This window comes from Bipolaris oryzae (genome assembly GCF_000523455.1).
Source record: "Bipolaris oryzae ATCC 44560 unplaced genomic scaffold scaffold_1, whole genome shotgun sequence".
NCBI classification, from domain to species: Eukaryota; Fungi; Ascomycota; class Dothideomycetes; order Pleosporales; family Pleosporaceae; genus Bipolaris; species Bipolaris oryzae.
In genome coordinates, this window is record NW_006911277.1 from 151155 (window position 1) to 166071 (window position 14917).

At 50.8% G+C, this 14917-nt stretch overlaps 8 protein-coding genes across 8 annotated transcripts; 4 read left to right on the top strand and 4 right to left on the bottom strand.

Annotated features, from left to right (window-relative positions):
* Positions 1-7: 7 nt before the first annotated feature.
* On the bottom strand, positions 8-1993 carry COCMIDRAFT_80448 (uncharacterized protein; the record flags this gene model as incomplete). The annotated part of the gene is made up of 4 exons (XM_007684222.1): positions 8-1341; positions 1415-1687; positions 1763-1772; positions 1853-1993. The coding sequence occupies 4 exons, from the start codon at positions 1991-1993 to the stop codon at positions 8-10; spliced, it is 1758 nt and encodes a 585-aa protein (XP_007682412.1).
* Positions 1994-2708: 715 nt separating this feature from the next.
* Positions 2709-3479, top strand: COCMIDRAFT_31619 (uncharacterized protein; the record flags this gene model as incomplete). The annotated part of the gene is made up of 1 exon (XM_007684155.1): positions 2709-3479. One exon carries the CDS (start codon positions 2709-2711, stop codon positions 3477-3479), a length of 771 nt encoding a protein of 256 aa, XP_007682345.1.
* Positions 3480-3707: 228 nt separating this feature from the next.
* COCMIDRAFT_80375 (uncharacterized protein) lies at positions 3708-5346 on the top strand (the record flags this gene model as incomplete). Its single annotated transcript, XM_007684223.1, has 2 exons — positions 3708-4359; positions 4424-5346. 2 exons carry the CDS (start codon positions 3708-3710, stop codon positions 5344-5346), a joined length of 1575 nt encoding a protein of 524 aa, XP_007682413.1.
* A 612-nt stretch (positions 5347-5958) lies between these two features.
* COCMIDRAFT_281 (uncharacterized protein) lies at positions 5959-7639 on the bottom strand (the record flags this gene model as incomplete). The annotated part of the gene is made up of 2 exons (XM_007684108.1): positions 5959-6185; positions 6232-7639. The coding sequence occupies 2 exons, from the start codon at positions 7637-7639 to the stop codon at positions 5959-5961; spliced, it is 1635 nt and encodes a 544-aa protein (XP_007682298.1).
* Positions 7640-8165: 526 nt separating this feature from the next.
* On the top strand, positions 8166-9319 carry COCMIDRAFT_282 (uncharacterized protein; the record flags this gene model as incomplete). Its single annotated transcript, XM_007684109.1, has 5 exons — positions 8166-8360; positions 8414-8582; positions 8635-8876; positions 8923-9161; positions 9214-9319. 5 exons carry the CDS (start codon positions 8166-8168, stop codon positions 9317-9319), a joined length of 951 nt encoding a protein of 316 aa, XP_007682299.1.
* Positions 9320-9913: 594 nt separating this feature from the next.
* On the bottom strand, positions 9914-10773 carry COCMIDRAFT_31621 (uncharacterized protein; the record flags this gene model as incomplete). The annotated part of the gene is made up of 4 exons (XM_007684156.1): positions 9914-9928; positions 10012-10316; positions 10368-10584; positions 10669-10773. The coding sequence occupies 4 exons, from the start codon at positions 10771-10773 to the stop codon at positions 9914-9916; spliced, it is 642 nt and encodes a 213-aa protein (XP_007682346.1).
* Positions 10774-11416: 643 nt separating this feature from the next.
* Positions 11417-13135, bottom strand: COCMIDRAFT_31622 (uncharacterized protein; the record flags this gene model as incomplete). The annotated part of the gene is made up of 5 exons (XM_007684157.1): positions 11417-12165; positions 12216-12672; positions 12727-12785; positions 12833-12861; positions 13092-13135. 5 exons carry the CDS (start codon positions 13133-13135, stop codon positions 11417-11419), a joined length of 1338 nt encoding a protein of 445 aa, XP_007682347.1.
* A 50-nt stretch (positions 13136-13185) lies between these two features.
* Positions 13186-14811, top strand: COCMIDRAFT_21458 (uncharacterized protein; the record flags this gene model as incomplete). Its single annotated transcript, XM_007684132.1, has 1 exon — positions 13186-14811. One exon carries the CDS (start codon positions 13186-13188, stop codon positions 14809-14811), a length of 1626 nt encoding a protein of 541 aa, XP_007682322.1.
* Positions 14812-14917: the final 106 nt, after the last annotated feature.

A 14917-nucleotide genomic window follows, 5' to 3' on the forward strand; every position in this document is an offset into this window, starting at 1 on the left:
CTGAAAATCACTCAGTACGGACTCTTTCGTACCTGCCACGTCCCCTGGCCTCTCCCTCGGCCATCGCCCTCGCATCCTCTCTGCCCCGCTCAACATCTAGGCGCCACAAAAGCGGCGCAGGCAGCATAACCAGGACGGCCAAGAAGATAAACGCGGGACGAATCGTGCCCGCGTTGTCTGTGATACGGCCTACGAGCGTGGGTCCCACAGCACTACTCCCCTTATCCGTGACAGCGTAGAGGGCGAAGAACGCGGCCTCGCTCCCCTCGGGGATCAGCGGCGCAAAGACCGAGCGCGCATATGATGAGATTCCGCCCATGACGATGCCGTGTAAGACGGCTATGGGATAAATCTCCCACGCGCGCTGCAAGCCTATAAAGCCGAGCCGCTGGAATAGGGGGAGGTAGCCGAGGAGACCGTACAGAGGGATTATCTCCATACCGGCCACGCAGCACAGTAAGACTGTTTTCGGTTGGAGCGCCCAGTGCCGCTGGATGTGTGGCCAGGCGAAGGCGCCGATGATGCCGGAGCCGATGGAGGTGATGGAGAGGAGCGCAATGGCGATGGTACTCATGTGCAGTTCGGTCTTTGCGAAGAGCACGGCGGTACCCGAGATGGTGGCTACGGCGTCGGAGAGGAGGAACCATGCGATGAGGAAGATGAGTGTTTGACGGAGTCGGACTGCTTTTTTCAGCGTCGTCCAGAAGCTTTTGAGCGAGAAGGAGGTGTAGAAGAGAAAAGTGCGGAGTTTGGATGCGCTGGACGCGAAGGCGTTGCTGCGTTGCTGCACGGGTAAAGGGGGACCGGGACGTTCGCGTAGCCAGAGTAAAGTTGGGATGGAGAAGATGGCCCACCAGAGGCCGACCATGAAGAGCACGACGCGGATGGAGAGGGTTGGCGAGGTTTTGGCCAACGAGGTTTTGCTGAAGACGAAGATGATGAGGATGGCGATTATCTCGACAAATACAGCAGCCATGTATCCGTATCCCACTCCTTTTGAACTTATCTGCGCAGAGCGCTCGAGATCGCGTGCCAGTCTCTCTGCATCTTGCCTGCGTGACGCTGCGGCTTCATTGTCTGCGTTTAAACTGTCGAGTTCGACGGCTGAATCATCGTCTTCTGATAACCCCTTTCCACCAGTAACGTTGTTATCTGGATAGCTTGCAACGAGCAGCGGTAGAAAGGCGTTGAGCAGTACAAATGAACATCCCAGGCACGCTACGCCGATGATTACGAGGAGAGGAGCGAGTTGGTATAAGGATGGTGAGATGAAGATGAAGAGGCAACTTGCGACGGATCCCGTATACGACGTGATCATGAGCATCTTCTTGCGGTATGGACCTAGAAATCACCGTTTTAGTATTCTTCAGGTCAAAGATAGTAATGATAATTAGAGGGCGGGGGGAAGTCGTACCATAATCAGCAAAACTACTCAAACATACCAGCACCAGCGCCTGCAGCAGCACCGCCGCTGACGATGTATACAGCGCGAGACTACTGGTTGACATTTGCATGCCGAGGTAAGTTACCATGCACTGCTCTGAAGAAGCTGGTGCTGCTTCTTTCTCGCTGGCGCGGCGAGAAGAGGTGGAATGAGAGACGCATGGCCGTGAGGGGTCGGAGAAGAAGACGCCGTTTTCGCGGGCGAGTTGCTCGAGGAGGACGGGGAGGAAGGCGCCTGTGTGGTCTCATAAGTCTATTATTCTTATAGGTTGCGATTGGGATTGAGAAGGTGGAAGGGTAGATGGTGAGTATGGGGGACGTACCGACAGCTACAACAGCAAAAACCTAAACGTGCAAGTTAGTCTTTTTTTTGGACAGTCCGGGGGTTGTTGGAAAAAAATCAATTTACTTCAGCAGCGATAGGATACGCATACCAGCCCTTTAATTCACGGGGGGTGGTTGGACTGGTGTCTTCGCCTTCGTAGCGCTTGTTTGTTGAAGCATGATCTGCCCACTCCTCCATGTCTCCATCATCCGAGAAAGAAGGCATTGTTGCTTTTCTTTACCCTTTGGTCCAACTCTTTTTGTTTGTTTATTTGTTTGGGCTACGGATGCAATTGGTAAACAAGGTCACATTTGATCGTGCTTTTTTGCACGATAGCAATGATGATGATGATCCGAGAGGTTCCGATGACGGATTATGTGGGCGAGGCAGGCTCTATGCTTTTTGCGGGTGGAGCTAAACGGTGAGGTGGGGCAGCTGGTTGGGATAGCATATGGCTGGCAGCCTCATTCTTTGCGTTCAGGCAAGTTTAGGGAGCATGGTGCTGGTTTGATATGTCATGCCGCGATATGAAGGGACTTGAGGTTTTTTTTTACGGTGAGGTGCGACGTGAACGTGAGATGGAGGACGTGCACTGGGATGGAGTTTGATCACGGCGGTGCTACTGTGTTGAATAGCACCGAGACCCAAGTCCGGGTTTCTGGGTGCTTGTGAAGAAACCCTAGTGTGGACTACGTTGCGCGATATGTTACGCATTGGTACCATGGCTTTTCTTTAGGTCTCACCATCCCGTCTGAACAATTTCTAGCTGGACGGTGTGTTTCGATCGTCAGGACAACAGAGGCGTTTCGATGACGTAGGGATTCTAGCTGTTAGCGCCGCGGGAGTGGAGTTGATGTTTCCGGATGACAAGATCCAGCTAGCCATGATCCTTTCTTCCTGCATGTAAGCAAGTGTTTTGGCTATCTTTGGCTATTCAGCTATGCCAGTAGTAACAAGAAGTCGTCGAATTAGACCCTCTAATCAAACACACGGGGAGGGTGCCTCGCAACACGCCCCACTTCCCCAAAAGAAGAAGCATTCTTCTCCAACCAAGACCAGACTCGATAAACAAAACCATCCTCGTATAATACCTCAGCCCTCAGGACTCAGCTTAACCCTCCAACCTGCCAAGTACGGTCTAATCCAAGAACGCATATGTGATAGTCTGTATGCCTTAGTAGTCCAGGCCATTCTATGGAACCAAACCCGTGGCCAAATGGCCCGACCGGTGCTGTTCGAGCTGCTCTCAGCCTATCCTTCTCCAAACGAACTATCCGTAGCACCGCTCCACGACCTAATCAACATGCTCCAACCCATAGGCCTGCATAGAATCCGGGCCATACGGCTTATAGCCCTAGCAGACGCCTGGCTTGCTGCGCCTCCATGCAGACAACGAAGATACCGGAGGTTGCACTACCCAGACCGTGGATGTGGGACAAATGTCAGGCCCGGAGAGGTATTAGGACCCGACGACGAACGAGAGGGCTGGGAAATTGCTCATCTGCCGGGCATGGGTGCATATGCACTTGATAGCTATCGTATCTTTTACCGGGATAGACTACGCGGCACGGAGGGCGTGGTTGGGATTGAGCCAGAATGGAAAAGGGTAGTGCCAACAGACAAGGAACTCAAGCCGTACTTGAAGTGGCGATGGGAGCAGGAGGAGCAAGAAACCCCTCACCTCGGTTCAAGCATAGTCGAGCACCGGTAGTGTATTTCCCGTGATATGCTGCAGTCAGTCTGCATACTCCCCTGGCCAAAGTCATCGCAGGGCCAATGGGACAGCTGTGCTACACCACCACCAACACACAGCCACGGTTCCTAGGATTTCGCCCCCAAGGCTGGGCCATACTCCCCTGCCCAGACATGTAGAAGCTACCGTTATTAAACGGTTGTTAGGGTACCGATCAGTTGTCTTGCCAATGGCCACCAATTGACAATGGACGAGAAATCATCACCAACCGGTACCTGGAACGAGAGATCGACAACGTTTTGCGACAAGGATGCACGCGAAGCATACCACGACCTCATCGACTTGCAACTCCACTGGTTATTTCCAAACTTCCTGCGCAACCTAAAAGCCCAGACAACCTTGGAAAGAGAAAGAGGCAGAGTAGCAGTGATAGAGTACCGCGATGATGAAATATTCGAACCGGAGATATTCAAGAATTCGCAAAGGCTCCAAGCCCATTTTGACGATCCGCTAGCCGCACAGGAACTGCAACCGCGAAAGAGACTCTTTATACTGGAAGATTTGGGTTTCAACTACCTTGAGATACTCGGTGCGCAGCTACGGATCCCCCCCACCTTCTTCGCTGCCCACTGGGCCGATCCAGCAACACCTGAATTCAACTACAGTAACCCCCTTCGCCGATACTCGGAAAAGAATTTTAGCATTAGATACGCTGTTACTCAGCCATTACGTATAGACGCAGACCGAGAAGTGCACGGCAACATTTTCCGCTGTGACTTCAACATCCAGCGCCATGTATACTGTTACGACCCCAAAGCCCCGATTCTCGACCAGCCAAAAAGCTACCACGCCCTATCATTTTGGACCTCCGGTGTTAGACCTGATGGCTCGTGGGATTGTATGGCGCCGCTTTCTCTAGCTACTCCACACACACACTCAGAAATTGCTGACGGGCTCCATAGCGGTGCTGATAGTCGACCCACCAGTCCGCGAGACCGTAACATCTCTCGCAAACGGATGCAAATTCCCTGTAGACCACTGCTCAGAAGAACATGCATACACCCGCATGCACAGTCTCGACCCGGAATTCACCGACCTGGACATCCTACCACCCAACCCTTCCGACTGGTCCGGTACATGGCAACGCCCCAAATATGAGTCTATATTCGACGACATATTATCTCTCACACCCGATGAGCCCGCACACTCCATCGGCCCCCGCAGCTGCACAAACGTCGCCCGCAGACTAGCCGTATGCTACTTCCTGAGTTTTCTGCGCCGCCGCATCCTCAACATGCTGCGCCTCCAGCAGAACCCGCGCACCGCCATCTTGCACACGAACCGCTGCGACTACTTGCGTGAATTCGGCGAGGGACTGATAAGTAGCTGGCACCACGAAGTCTTCGGCTTCGTCGTAAACATCAAGTACATCATGGGTCTCGTCAGCTCAGAAGTAAAAGAGCAATTCGAAGTCCTCGGCTTACACCGCCCTGGCGCTCCGGAGTGGGAACGAGATGGGTGGCTCACCGTCCAAGATTATTGCGGCAGGGTGATTACCATGGCCGAAGCGTTTTTGCAGTCTTACCTCCAGTTTACGACGATGCAGGAGGCGCAGGCGGCGAATCGGAATGCGTTGAGTCTGGCACAGATTACCAATGTGACAATGGTGTTTGTGCCGCTTTCGACTATTGCGGCGATTTTCTCCATGACGGATGATTTTTTGCCCGGCGAGAGTAAGGGGTGGGTGTTTTGGGTTACGGCGGTGCCGGTGCTGTTGCTTACGTTTGCGATTACGACTGAGGCGAGGGCGTCGCTGAGGTGGTATTGGAAGATGTGTACCGAGAGGGAGGTGAGGGCGAAGGTGAAGGCGAAAAATATGGTATAGGCGCTTTTTGAGCTGATGTCGATTGTGTTTTCTTGATTTCATGCTGGCACGAGTGAAGTGGGAAGATGAAAATGCCTACCTTCTCTGGCACGTCGCTGATCTCGGCGGCTGGCGTAACATTCTCGCCAGTTGTTCTGCTAGATGATTTCTAAACGGCTCGTGGCCATTCTTGTTGCAAAAGTTCGTCACATAGGGATCGCTCCTGACAGCTCTTTTCGATCGCTGATCTACATCTGTGATAGGAGGAGTTCAACTATTCCATTGGAGTTGTTTTCTCCTAACGATCTTTATAGATTTCCTTTATGGAGTGGCCAAATGCCATATACTGTTAGACCATATACCCAACTGGTTCCTGAGTCCTGAGCGATTGATTGTTCGAGCAGTGCCACGGAGCTATGTCTTTGCATTCGAGTTACACATTTTGCATATTGTGGCAGAATAAGATATCGCGTTCAAAAGATCAAGGGGGACTCACAACCGAGGGATATGATAGCTAAAAAACAGTCGTTAGATGATAATTGATTGAAGAAGGTTAACTATTCGCGCTTGACAGGGATCCCACTTTATATCTACAGTCCGGTCACGTCCTGATACAGCATGATATGTAGTGGTTCATGGCGGATATAGCGCTTTCAACTTTTGTACAAGAACCTCTCTTTCGGCCCGATATTGACTCTCCTCTTGATTAGAGCGCTCGGTTTCAGCCACTGTAGGCGACGTCTTCCGGAATTCCGCACGTCTCTGGAGCCGTTTCTTATCCAAAGTGCGTATCTCTTTCTCAATCTCGGCTTTTTCTAGAGAAAACGTGGGTTGACCACTGACGGGAGGAGCTGAGGTAGCTAATACGTATTAGTAGTGTTTGATGGGGGTCAAGAGATGGCTTACTATCAGTATAGAGTTGGACAGATTGCAAGAGTAATGCCCATCTTCTTTTTAACTTCTCTTTCCCATTCGCAACCGACTGATCTATGGTCCGAAGATGTGCAATCGACGCCAAGCTGGCAGTAATGTTGGAGGTCAATTGCAGCATAAAGGCGATACCCCGTTGAAAGATTTTGAAATCTTCAACAATTGCCTCATCAAGAAGAACCTCAAAACGAAGAGACTCGAGAACGTGAAATCGCACTTTCTTCTCCGTCCACTTCCTGTCATGTGACCCAGGGTCTTGTATTGCGAGTACAAGGTCTACGAATCCACTTGTATGCTCGAGTGAGCCGTCCGCCAGCTCAAGTTCCTCACAGCTATACTCGTATAGAAGCCCATGACGTAACGCATATTCACCGCTTACGAGGGCGATTTCAGACCCAGTGTCAGCGATAGCTTTTGCATCGCGTCCGTTTAAGACGCAATTGACTTCGTTGGTTGCATTCCCGACGGCACATAGGCGCAGCGATCGTTTCCATCCTGCAGGAAGAGTGGCGAGTCGGGATCGATATGTTGTAAGAGTTTCGGTTGCATTCAGGAAAGCCATGCCAATGAGTGCAGGCATGGCTAGTTTGGAGAAAACGTTGAATTGGCAAGTAAAAGTTGACGTCTTGGAGCCTTCTCCTTGGGCGAATTGAATTTGAGCGATAACTTGTCCAACAGATTCAATGATCTTGCCTGTGGGAAGTTGGAATAGTCCTTTCTCCTGTTCTTCCCTATTGATTTTGTATCCGAGCTTCTGAGCGAGCTCGAGAGACATGTGGTTAGCCTCTGTGCCTGTGTCATGTCCAGTCATGATTTCTTCAGAACCAGAGTCCACTTTGAAAATGAGTGGAAGCCCTTTCTGGGTCTTTCTTTGCTTGGGAATGACTGTCTCTGGAGTAGTCAACACTTCTTGAGGCTCTAGATTTTCATCAATTTCTGCGCACAGAGAACTCGGCCAGGGTGACATTATTTCAGGTAAAGATAGAATTTCGTCATTGACGGCCCATGATGTGAGGACAGCAGTTACGTCGAGTGTGTCTTGTGGGGCAAGCTTCGGGCTGGCTCTGAACCCTGCGGTTGGATCCGTGTTGTGAATTGAGGCGCAGATAGTGGAACGCCCATGGCTCAAATTTGAGGAAGCATCGAAGCCCATAGCTGAAGTTCTTTCAGCAGCTGCCTGAACACGACTTTCCATACAATCGGCAAGAGTGACTTGCTCATAGAACGAGGGCCTCCATCGCTGCTTTAGCATGTCTTGGTAATCGAGTGGCTCAAGCGATGCTTCATGATGTTGAAAGTATGGAGCCGCATTATGCTGTGATAAGTTTTCTTCGCTTAAAGTTCGCGTCGATTGCACAGGCTCTGACGACGAGCTCTGCTCCATGGAAGGCTTTTCGCTTCCCTGTGATAGTGTGAGCCCAACCTACAGAGATGGTACAAAATAGAGATCCCCTGTGAATACTTACAGTGCAGTTATTAGGTGGAGTTCCTATCGAACAAATAGACGAGTATAAACAAGAGCCGGATTTAGCATTGTAAATCCGACAGATCGATGAATGACTTTGGATGAGAGAAAAGGTGACTATCGACTGGGAGTGATTGGAGACGACTTGGATACGAAAACCATTCAGTTTCGAGATAATCGTGATGGGGGGTTCGAAGGGGATCTTAGTCTTCTTCTTGTGCGATGGGGCGACCAGCTTGTGTTACCTAGCCAAGCCCAGCCTTCCGAGTTAAGGTCGGTGGCTTGCAGATCACTCTGCATACGGCTGAGTGTCGGTGTGCTTGCTCAAATTGATAGACCAATAACATTGGGATGACTGACCGGTGAGCGGCAAGGCAGAGTCGCTTGATGATGCTCGACGCTGTGCAAGTTGTGCGCTGCGAGCTTGACACCAGACATCTCCTCCATGCCTCAAAACCATCGATCAGATGTAGAAACGGGCCATGAGCAGATACGTCCGCTGGACGGCTTCCCATCTCTGGCAAACTTCATTTCAAGCGATCCGGACCGTACATCGCTCGTTTTTCATCGATTTGATAGGCTTGCGGCTCGCAACTTGCTTTATTTCCAGAGTGAACTTGCAGCTCTAGAGGCAAGACTCGTTCGTTGCACTCAGGGAGATTAACGGAAATATACCGCTGATCGCAAATACAGGAGCATACCGATTCCCAAGATTGCAGTATAGAATTTGGAGACGCTGATACACAAGAATGCGCGAAGAGCTGGGAGCTGTTCCATGGGGTTGCAGAGGGTGGAAGCAATCCACGCCAGAAGGCTCGGATGGATCTTGTGTTCGAAGTACGGCAGAAACTAAAAGAATATAGTAAATTTGAGGCCTTGATGCGGTAGAGATTGTATGGCTAACGTGTTGGTAGGAGAGGCATTGATTTTTGAAAGCACACTTGCATCTCTCGGGCCACCACCAGTGCGCACATTTGATGCGATCCACCATGCGGCGACTAGATACGATAAGGCTCTAAAACAGCGAGAGTCCATCATGACCGGGTCCAGCGCGAAGCTCTACACCACGAACGAGGATCTTGTGGTCCTAAAGCAGCCAGAATTCGAGGATAGGCTGACAAGTTTTGTCCATCGGTATCTCCCAGTGTTCTTCATGGTAATATAAGCGCATCTTATTCGCAATCAAGGCTCATATTTTCCAGGCGGAGAGACGTGAAGATAATATGGCATATATCCTAGAGAAGCGGATAGCTCGATTTGTGACCATTCTCAGCGTCTTAATCACAGTGATTCTGCTGTTCGTCGCTATCCTGGCTCTTTATTATATCTCGAATCCAACTGTCAAGCTCATTATGGTTGGAGTTTTTATGCTGCTATTCGCTGGTAGCGTGGGTCTATTCACAACTGCGAAACGATCTGAAGTGTTTGCAGCTACTGCCGGGTGAGCCACTAGTGATACTAGTATCTGTGAATACGAGCTGACGTTTGCGCAGCTACGCAGCAGTCCTTGTTGTTTTCGTAAGTGGTAATCTGGGATCTGACCCATGGCCGTCTGGGTTGTGGAGTGGTGGCAATTGCACGTGTACAGGCTCGAGCTAAGTACTTTTTGTAAGTAGGAGCGGTCTTGCATATCCAGAAAAACAATATTGGGTGAAATGTAGAGAATTGCCCAAAATTCATCATAACACCAAAACAACTATTAGTGACGTAATACCGTACTTTCCTACCTCTGAAAACGGATCAAAAATTCTCCTCAAAACTCAATTACATGCTGTGTTCCACCATCGCGAACTTATGAAAGTGCAAAAATACAAAAAACATACAACAGCGGGGATTCGCCAGTGGTCACCCACCTGACTACTAGTCCGCCGATTTCTAGCTTGAGTACCGCTGAGCGAACGGGAAGCGCTAATTTCTGGAATCTATGGTCGTATGTGATAGAACGTAGAAATTATGGAATTTGAATGGCAGGGTGTTGAGGTTACGCATTGTAGAAGCTAATACGTACGCATGGGAAGCACGTGATTTCGCCGGCGCAATGGGACTGAAAGCAATGACAAGCACCAGACCGGGATCAGTGTGACGAGGAGTAAAGTGTGCTGGAAACTGTGAACAGTCTGTTGACCTGGTATGAACAAGCTTCGTAGGTATCAATCGCTTGTATACAAGGAGCTCCAATGCCTGGTTATGCAGTTATCGTCTTCGCTCCTATATGAATTAGCATCCAATGAATCTTACTCTAGAAGTAGACAACTTGCCTCGAAATCCCGTCGCTCATCCGAAAAAGATACATGCCGGTCCCTTCTAGCCTCTACGTTCGTTCTTGCTTCCTCTCGCCTTGAGGATTCGTCGCCTCTCCGCGAACTGTTGTTTATATATTGTGTGCATTCTTCAGGTGAGAAGCTTGTAGACTCGAAGCGAGAATGCCCTGAATTTCCCAATTGCTCCTCTCCGCGCTTTTGTGAACGCTCAAGATCTGCGATGCGCCTTTGATCAGCTAGCTCGATTATTCGTTCCGCCTCGCGCGATGGTATAGGAACGCTGGAGCCCCATTCGCTTGCCGCATCGCAAAAGTCGATAATCTCTAGTCTCTTGACTGGATTAAGTAAGATGATGAACAAATTATGAGGTGTATTGATTCATTTACCATCCGTCATCTCCCCTGGCTGCCCTGCAACGCCGCGCTGTTGTGACTGGTACATGGACTGATCTGGATTCATCTGCATGAACCTGATAGGATACCGCGGTTGTTTCTTCATCCGGGATACAATGGCTGGATACATCTGGAGGTAGTCGTCTTTCTGACGACCTGATAACTTTGCCAGTGCGTAGTCATTGCTGAACGGCGCCAGGAAGTTGACAAGCTAGATGATATCTGCATCACGACCTGGATAGTATTCAAGACCTTCAATTAATCCCTTTGCTAGACGTAGCGCGAACAGACCGACGATGATGAAATCTGGAGCTGGTGATTGAGCAGAAAAGCGTGGTGGTGCTGATGGCATGCGTCCCACGTCGGGGACTGGTGAAAGAGTGGGTCGATGGTGTTGCATGGTCTATAATTGTTGTGTGAGGTAAAATGAAGAGGCACAGAGTGTGGTATTCAGGAAGAGAAGTCGCTCGCATTGTCTTGGCAGCAAACGGTAGCAGTGGCATGTGCACTGAGGCAGACACAAGCTCAAGTGGTGAAAGTATTGAAGTGAAAGAAAGCGGTCTTTAGGTATGGTGAACAATCAACTCTTCGTTTGTTTGATTTTGAGTTATATTTTATAGCACAATGTCACATCTAGGCTGTGTGGCTAGCATATACGTGTCTAGTGCTGAACTTCTCTATGAAGACTTAGATTGCTGATACTTCAAACCTTATCCCATTCACATTCGCAGCTATCACTCATAACTAACTTGACCCATGAAACTGTCTCAGGGAACCATTTTGCATTACCCCAACCAAGATACTGCCTTCAAGAGCTGTAAATCCGGGTATCAGTAACGTCTATCCATAGAATCGCATCAAGACAGGGAGTCGTTGCAAGCACATGAGCATAAAAAAAGCCGATGAATCCCAGTCTAATGTCCACAACCAAGCCGGAGGTGTATGTGTGTGTGTACTGGGGAGAAAAGCAGAAAAATAACCCATCATCGTTCCCGGCAACGCCAAAACCATGCATTTCATCAGGTCGTGTCAACGCAGTGTTTCTACTGAGTCGCGCACTGAGGGCCGCCCTCGCCCTCCTCATCGTCTTCCCACTCGGCACCACCGGCTCGTGGGTCACCACTGCCAGCTCCAAACTCTTCCATGTCAGCGTCCCAATCGACTTCAACTTCCTCGACTTCCTCATGCTTTTCCTCGGGTTTCTCATCCTTGGGCAGAGCATCGCGAACCTTTTGCACGGCGGCTTCGCTCTTGAGCCATCCATCTTGAGGAAACTCGACATCCACTACAAGGTATAGGTCACCCCTAGTATCACTCTTCTTGTTCGGCATACCCTCGCCCTCAATCTTGAGCACCTGTCCTGGTCGGAGAACATTTCCATTGGGCTGTTGGACATTCATCTTGATACCCCTTCCGTCGAGGTGGGTGACAACAACTCTGTTGAAGCCTGTAAGGGCTTCGGCCAAAGTGACCTTGAGTTCACAACGGAGATCAGCGCCTGCGCGCTCAAACACATCGTGAGGTGTCTCAGTAAGAGTGAAGATGATATCGCCGGGCTCCTGGTCAGGCAGCTGATCCGCCTCTCCTGCTAGCACAATTCTCTCGCCTTCTCGGGCACCACGAGGAATGTAAAGCTCAAGAACATTCTTGGTCTCCACGACCTTGTTGCCCTTGCACTTCTTGCAGCGCTGCTTCTCGGGAATGACTTGTCCAGAACCTTGACAGTTGCCGCAGGGAACGGTCTCTTGAGTGACTAGACCAGGGCCGACTTGGCGAAGTACCTGTTTGGCACCTATAAGGGTTAGTCAATAATTCCGTTCAAATGTGGGAATAACGACCTACCCCTTCCATTACACACAGCACAAGAGTTGCTCTTGGCACCCTGCTTGCCGCCGCTGCCTTTGCACAAGTTGCAGACAATGTTTTTGGTGTTTGTGAATTTGGTCGTTTTGCCCTTGTATAATTCTTCCAGTGAAACCTCGTACTCTTGCTCTACCGACCGTCCCTTACGAGGTACGTGGCGCCCGCCGGGCATTCCTCCCATACCACCCATGCCGGGCATACCTCCGAAGCCGCCCATGCCACCAAACATTTGCGCAAAAATGTCGTCAATGTCTGGGCCTTCGCCGCCCATTCCTCCCTTGGACGGGTCAAAGGCGGCCATGCCGTGGGTGTCGTACAGTTGGCGCTTGTCATCATCGGAGAGAATCTCGTAGGCTTGCTTTGCAGCCTTGAAGCGGACCTCGGCCTCTGCACGATCTTCCTCAGCGACCTTATCGGGATGATGTGCGAGTGCAGCCTGGGTATGTTAGAGATGCGTTGCTTTATGCGTTGCTCGCTTCTGCTTACGCACTTTGTGATAGGCCTTTTTGATCTCGACCTTGGTTGCGCCCTTTTCGATCTCAAGGATTTCTGTCTCTGTTAGTTTGTATGCACCTCAGGTAAGCATATAGGCGCACCGTAGAGGTCGATTTCTTCGTCCACTGTGCTTCAGTCAGCATGTAATCATGGCCTGATGAACAGAAGATACGTACTCTTGTGCGGAGTCTATGAATGGGAAGGTTAGGGGAGCGGGCGAAAGAGTTTGCTTCAGGGGTATATGTACAAGGAGAAAGCGTGCAACGTGCAAGGCTGCCAACCAGGAGTTGAGTAAAGGTAAGGGCGACAAAGTTTCTCCAGAGAGGCCGATCAGTTTGCAATGCGGGCAAAAGTTCAGACGCGCCCGCACTAAGGTCAAGATAGAAGAGATCCCTGTCTGACATTTTGCACAAGCGGACCGGCAGCTTCTGGTCGCCGTCGCATCACCACAGCCATGGCCGTTTCTCTTCTCCTTCGCCCGCAATTCCCCGCCTATACATGCCGCTCATGTCTCCTGCGAATATCACGAGGCTCACGGCGCCAGATTAGCTCAAAGGCACCGAAGGACCAGAAGAGTAAAACAGCCTTGCCATCGTTTCCTGCACGGACGCGCTTCGCACCATCACCAACCGGCTACCTGCACCTAGGATCACTACGCACTGCGCTATTCAATTACCTCCTTGCCAAGCGCACAGGCGGACAGTTTCTTCTCCGGATAGAAGATACGGACCAGAAGCGCACAGTTCTCGACGCCGAGCAGCGACTCTTTGACGATTTGCGATGGGCGGGGCTACAGTGGGATGAGGGGCCACAAGTGGGAGGACCATACGGGCCATACAAACAGTCAGAGAGGAGCGAATTGTATAGAAAGCATGCGCACGACTTGCTAGATTCGGGCAATGCATACCGCTGTTTCTGTTCAGCAGAGCGCTTAAATGCGCTGGCCCAACACAGACATAAGCTGGGGATAGCCACTGACTACGACCGTACATGCGCCCCGATATCCAAGGAAGAGAGCGACGACCGAGCCTCAAAGGGAGAAGCGTATACTATACGCCTCAAAGTGCCTGAACAATACCCAACTTATAAGGACCTCATATTCGGCACCTTCCACCCCCTCAAGCGACGCGGCCATGTCACCGAAACCGCCTACGAAGACCCCATTCTCCTCAAGTCAGACGGCCTGCCCACATACCACCTCGCCAACGTCGTCGACGATCACCTCATGAAAATCACGCACGTCATCCGCGGCAGCGAATGGATGCCCAGCACCCCCAAACACATCGCCATGTACGAAGCCTTTGGCTGGGACCCTCCAGAATTCGCCCACGTCGGCCTCCTCGTCGACGAGCACGGCAACAAGCTCAGCAAGCGTAACTTCGACACCGACATCGCCGCCTTCAAAGAAATGCAAATCTTCCCCGAAACCCTCACAAACTTCGCCGCCCTGCTGGGCTGGAGCCACAAAGAAAAAACCGACGTAATGGATCTCGAAGCCCTCATCAAGAACTTCTCCCTGAAATTCACAAAGGGAAACACCACAGTTACATTTGGTAAATTGCATTTCCTCCAGCGCAAACACGCCCTCCTCCGCGCCCAAACCGGCGGCCCGGGCCTCGATGAAATCGTAAACAATATCGCCACTCTACTCACAAGCCCCGATTCCCCCTACAGCAACTGGAAAGCCATCGTCAACTCTCCTCTTCCCCACGACTATATAAAACGCATTGTGCGAGTCGACGCGGAAAACTACACAAACGCAAACGAATTCCTCTACCGCAACTCCTTCTTCTTCACGCTTCTACGACCGTTTCAGAATGCGCCGCCCGTAGCTACGTCCTCGGATATCCCGATGCGCGCGCAGATGCTGGCGCAGGTCGAGGAGAAGGACTGGGATAAGGAGCATTTGATGCAGAAAGTGCGCGAGATTATTGATGGGAGGGAGGAAGGCAAGAAGGGGAGTAAGGATGTATATCATTATTTGAGGAAGACGATTACGGGGCAGGGGGAAGGGATGCGGATTTATGATGTCATGGTCATCCTGGGTCGGAGGGAGACGCTGGCGAGGTTGGGGTGCTGAAAGATGGGTTGGGGGTGATGCAGATGGATAATGTCTGCTTTGTGAATTGTATGATACCAGTGAACGAAGTTCGTGTCATGATACTATGACAGGATTGTATCGAACT